This window comes from Terrapene carolina, unplaced genomic scaffold, assembly GCF_002925995.2.
Source record: "Terrapene carolina triunguis isolate 2854851 unplaced genomic scaffold, T_m_triunguis-2.0 Scaffold33911, whole genome shotgun sequence".
NCBI lineage: Eukaryota > Metazoa > Chordata > Testudines > Emydidae > Terrapene > Terrapene triunguis.
The window spans coordinates 8,659,083-8,664,067 of NW_020698262.1; the positions used below are offsets into that span (position 1 = coordinate 8,659,083).

General features: G+C 43.8%; 1 protein-coding gene across 1 annotated transcript in view; it reads left to right on the forward strand.

Moving 5' to 3' along the window:
• LOC112123371 (WAP four-disulfide core domain protein 1) overlaps positions 1–4,087 on the forward strand; it is a 26,297-nt gene extending 22,210 nt beyond the window's left edge. The window contains 3 exon segments of the mRNA XM_026663772.2: positions 1,073–1,114; positions 2,069–2,132; positions 3,869–4,087. Of these exon segments, the coding sequence (XP_026519557.2) occupies positions 1,073–1,114; positions 2,069–2,127 (101 nt within the window). The 3' untranslated portion in view covers positions 2,128–2,132; positions 3,869–4,087.
• The last annotated feature ends 898 nt before the right edge of the window (positions 4,088–4,985 follow it).

Here is a 4,985-nt window from a genome sequence, read left to right on the forward strand (position 1 = left end):
CTGCGGACGCGGCAGGTAAACAAACCGGCCTGGACCACCAGGGGCTTTCCCTGAACAAGCGGTGGATCGACTTTGAGAAGCACTGCTCGAGTCACTAATGTAATGATATGTATCTGTGTTTATGGTGTTCGTGCACTAGATGTCTCTCTGAGCTGTAAAAGTTTCAGATACAGTATGGTCCCTGGTAGACAAAGGAGATGAAGCTGGAACTGAACTGTGCAGAAGCCTGTTAGATTGTCTCAAATTCTAGCTGTTTTCTTTAATAAATGCTTTCTGTGTAAGAAAGACTGGTTCCTTAGATCATGACTACTTTTAATGGTCAGCGTATTTAGGAGGAGGATGTGACTGCATGGATCCACTGGTCGAAATGTACTGGTAGGAGCTGCATAGCAGCCTACGGATACCCAGACAACACAGGTGCAGCCATGGGAAGGCGAGATGCATGCTCTGTTCCCTACCCAAATGTTGAGGGTAGGAATCTTGGTCCCCCTAGTTCCCTGTAGAGTTTTCAGGCTATGCACAGGGGCCAGGATTTAATCCAAAGGAAGCAGTTAAGAGTGAAGCCTGGTTGGATACGTTATCATAACTAGGCTTGGACGGATTCAATTTTTATCAGTAAATGTCCATTTCACCATACACCCAAAAACTGATGAAAAATACTTCTGTCAATAATATTCTAAATTTATAGATCGGCGAAGGAAGAAAAGTGCTGCGTGTGAACTTATCAGAGTTTGCTTTAAAGATATTTACCTTATATATTTTGACATGCAATGTTGACACTTTGTGTTAATGGTTATCAAGCTTTATCTTTTTCAACACCTACTGTCATTAATAATTATTGTCTGACCCCCCCCCCACCCACCCCAGTTTCCAGCGACTGTGAAAATTTAAATTGATGAAAATAGCCAACAAAATTGCTTAAAAACCATAATTTTGCACAACTGTAAAAAATTTAAAATCAATACAAATAGAGAAAAATGCTTAAAAATAAACATGGATCTCATCTGTCGAAATTATTTTAAAAAATCCAATTCTGCCAAGCCTGATCATAATGTATCTTCTTGTTTTGCAGATGGACGCAATCTAAGGCATAAATATTACAAGGAGTATTTTGGTAAGACACCATCTGTGGGTCTTTGGTATTGCTGGGCTTTACACTGGTCCAATTGGTTACGAGGAATTTGCAGCTTATGAAATGGCATAGTGGGGAGACGTTCCTCGGAAGCTTTTCAGCACACCTTTGCCAGTGCATCTCAGGGCAGACATGTGAGGCCCCTACCACAAGGTCCTCCAGAGCTGAGACTGCCAACAGTGCTGCAATGTATGGTGGGTTTATGATATGGAAGTCACGTCTGGAATGGGAAACACCCAATCAAATTCATTTTAACTTGTGATTTAATCAGGAAAGGAATCCTGTTCTTGAAAGGCGAAAAGCTAGGAAAAGCTATCCACTACTTTGCACCTTTTTTTTTTTTCCTTGCTTGTTTTCCAAACCTTAGGGTACATCCACACTACCCGCCGGATCGGCGGGTAGCGATCGATCTATCGGGGATTGATTTATCGCGTCTCGTCTAGACGTGATAAATCGATCCCCGAACGTGCTCCCCGTCGACTCCGGAACTCCACCAGGGCGAGAGGTGGAAGCGGAGTCGATGGGGGAGCCGCAGCCGTCAATCCCGCGCCGTGAGGACGGGAGGTAAGTTGATCTAAGATACGTCGACTTCAGCTACGCTATTCTCGTAGCTGAAGTTGCGTATCTTAGATTGATTCCCCCCCCAGTGTAGACCAGGCCTTAGTTAGATCATGATAACTCTCAGATCTAGAATGGAATGGTCAATCTCCCCTCGCTTAGTCCTGTGCAACCTAACTGATGTGTTGGGAGTAATTAAAGGCAGAATTTGGGGACTTCACTGGTGTATTTAAACCTACCACTGCTACAACAGCCCCACCAAAGAACTGGAAAATAAGACACAGACCATTTAAAATATACACCTAGAAATCTTTCTGGAGCGTTCATTACTGAAAGGGCATGCCATAAACCCTAATTTGGCAGAGTTTTGTTTTACAGGGAGTAATTCCAATAACGTACTTGGCTACGTGAAACAACAGCAGAAGCACTTAGGTTAACTTGGGTAAGTACCTTCTGAATAAAGGGATGGATGTGTGAAAATCATATGCAGATATACCTATCTCATAAAGCTGGAAGGGACCTTGAAAGGTCATTGAGTCCAGTCCCCTGCCTTCACAGCAGGACCAAGTACCATCCCTGACAGATTTTTGCCCCAGATCCCTAAATAGCCCCCTCAAGGATTGAGCTCTCAACCCTGGGTTTAGCAGGCCAATGCTCAAACCACTGAGCTATCCCCCCCAATGTATGACAGTTGCCCAATGTACAGTGATTTAAAGACAGTCTTTTACGGGTGAAATTACCCCTCTCTGGCATCAGGCATATTGTCCACCTAGGTGTCCTTGAAGCCCTAATGGTGCTGAGACCATCAGAATGGCCATACTGGGTCAGACCAATGGTTCATCTAGCCTAGTATCCTGTCTTCTGACAGTGGCCAGTGCCAGATGCTTCAAAGGGAATGAACAGATTATACTGGCCCTCTGCACAGGGTTGAAATTCACTATAGGGATCTGTCTACACTACACTGTAAGCCCATGCTCAGTATCAGCTTTGAGCCCCAACCCCCCTTGCATTCACACACAAAATCAGTCTGACTCAGGCCAGGACCCCCACTGGATCAGGCCTGTGGACCCTGCTGGAGGGGTGGGTCAGAGCCTGAGTCCTGCTGAGGCTTGAGTCCAAACCCTGTCATTTTGCAGTGTGGATGCAGCTCAAGCCGCAGACTCCAGTCAGAAGAGTTGCATATTGCAGTGTGGCCACGTTAGCATGACTGTGAGACCTGGATCCAGCAATTGTAAACCCAGGTTTACGATGCAGTGTGGATGCTCAAGCACAGGCTTGGAAACATCAAGTCCACAGGCGCAGGTCCCACAGCCCCGGAGTTACAATGCCGTGTAGACGTACCCTAAGTGAATTTAGTTGAAAGGCATATGCTGACAAACAGGAAATGGTATTTACCATCCCAAGGCTGGTCTGTGCTGCAGGAAGATCTCTGCAAAATATTCATGGTGAAATTCATCTCTTCAGGTTCCTTTTCATTTGGTTTTGATTTCTCAATATTTGTCCGGCTTCCAGAAAAAAACCTCTGACATTTGGTGGGTTTTCTTTTCTCATGTAGAATAGGACCATGTAGCGGAATTTGGGAATTCTCAAAAATTTCAAAACAGCAGTTAGCCAAAGATTAACGTTCATGTCCATGCAATGTATACAATTCTTTTTATAGTAAATGCCCAAATGTTTTATACTGCATGTCTAAGGGCCCAAGCCTAAGGCAGCCACGTCTGATCCTGAATGAGAAAACGCAGAGACCGGTAGTTTAGAAGGAGACTACAGTGGAACCCAATCTTGCAAACACTTAGGCATGGGAATATCTTTATAGTAGTACTACTGAGCACCATGGATTCTTCACATGAATACGCTTACTCACACAGGGCCTGCTCCAAAGCCCACTGAAATCAGTGGAAAGACCTCCAGTGATGTCAGTAGGTTTTGGGGTCAGGCTCATATGTAAGAATTTGCATCATCAGACAATCTGTCCCAAACCAGTGGTGTCTTTATCTTTCAGAATCAGATGCGGCTGCTTTAAAGCAACAGGGACAAAATTAATCAGTTAACTTTTCATTAGGCCTAAGTGAGGCCAATTGCTGAGGTTACATGGTTGGGTAAGAATGTGTTCTATGCAAACACCACAGCGATGATAAACATTTACATTCCGGGTTTTTTTATTTGATTTTCATGCAGTGGGACCTAACTCTTAAGGAGCTTTTAAAGAAAGAAATACCCGGCAGTTGTCTGGTTCAGACGAATTGCAGCCCTCGGTCTCCAGATACAGCTATTCAGCATCTTCCTGATCTCTGCAAGTTGTTGATTAAAGACCTGCCTGGTGCAAGAGCAGCTATTCTAGAACTCAGCCCTGTGAAGAGGGGGAGAAATCCATTCCTTTGACGGCAGCTGTAGTGTTTGAGCAGCACCTTTACAACTGGAACAGATGACCAGTCTCATCCACAATTTCATTTCAGATCTGTATCAGCACAGTACACACTATAATGCACATTAGGGGACTGAGTCTGATTTCGCTTACGTAGGAGTAACTCAGGAGTGACACTGGTATAAAAATGGTGCACGTGGGTTTAGAATCAGGCCCTAGGTATAAACAGCCTGCTTGATTTTTCTAGTATGTGTGTGCTGAATACAATCAGTGATTTTCATACTGCACGTACATCATATTAACAGAAGTCAGAGGTCTCTTAGCTAAAAGGAAATGAATCGACTGGTAGTTTATGAATAGCATGAATGACTTTAATATGTTCACTAAAGAAAATGGGACAAATTGGTCTCTGTTGTGTCACCATTGAAATCAATGGAAGCTACACCAGGGATGAATTTGCCCCAGTGAACAACTATCCTTTTATGATTTAGTCTACAAGGTGATCTATGTATTTAACAACATGAGGCTGGAAATGGTCTACCATGGTGCTCTGTCTGATAGTCCCTTAAGTACTACCGTATATGCAAATGTTTATTCTTCCCCTAGAGTTTGGAATCCCTATATGGTAAAGGGGAAGTTAAAAATACTGAGCGTTTATTTTTTGACCAGGTAAAATTATCAGGTTTTGAAAAATTTCATTCCAGTGTTAGACTCAGAGACTAGGCCAGAAGGGACCATTATGATCATCTAGTCTGACCTCCTGCACGTCACAGGCCACAGAACCCCACCCACTCCTGAAATAGACCCTTAACCTCTGGCTGAGTTACTGAAGTCCTCAAATCATCGTTTAAAGACTTCAAGTTACAGAGAATCTACCATTTACTCTAGTTTAAGCCAGCAAATGATCCCTGCCCCACACTGTAGTGGAAG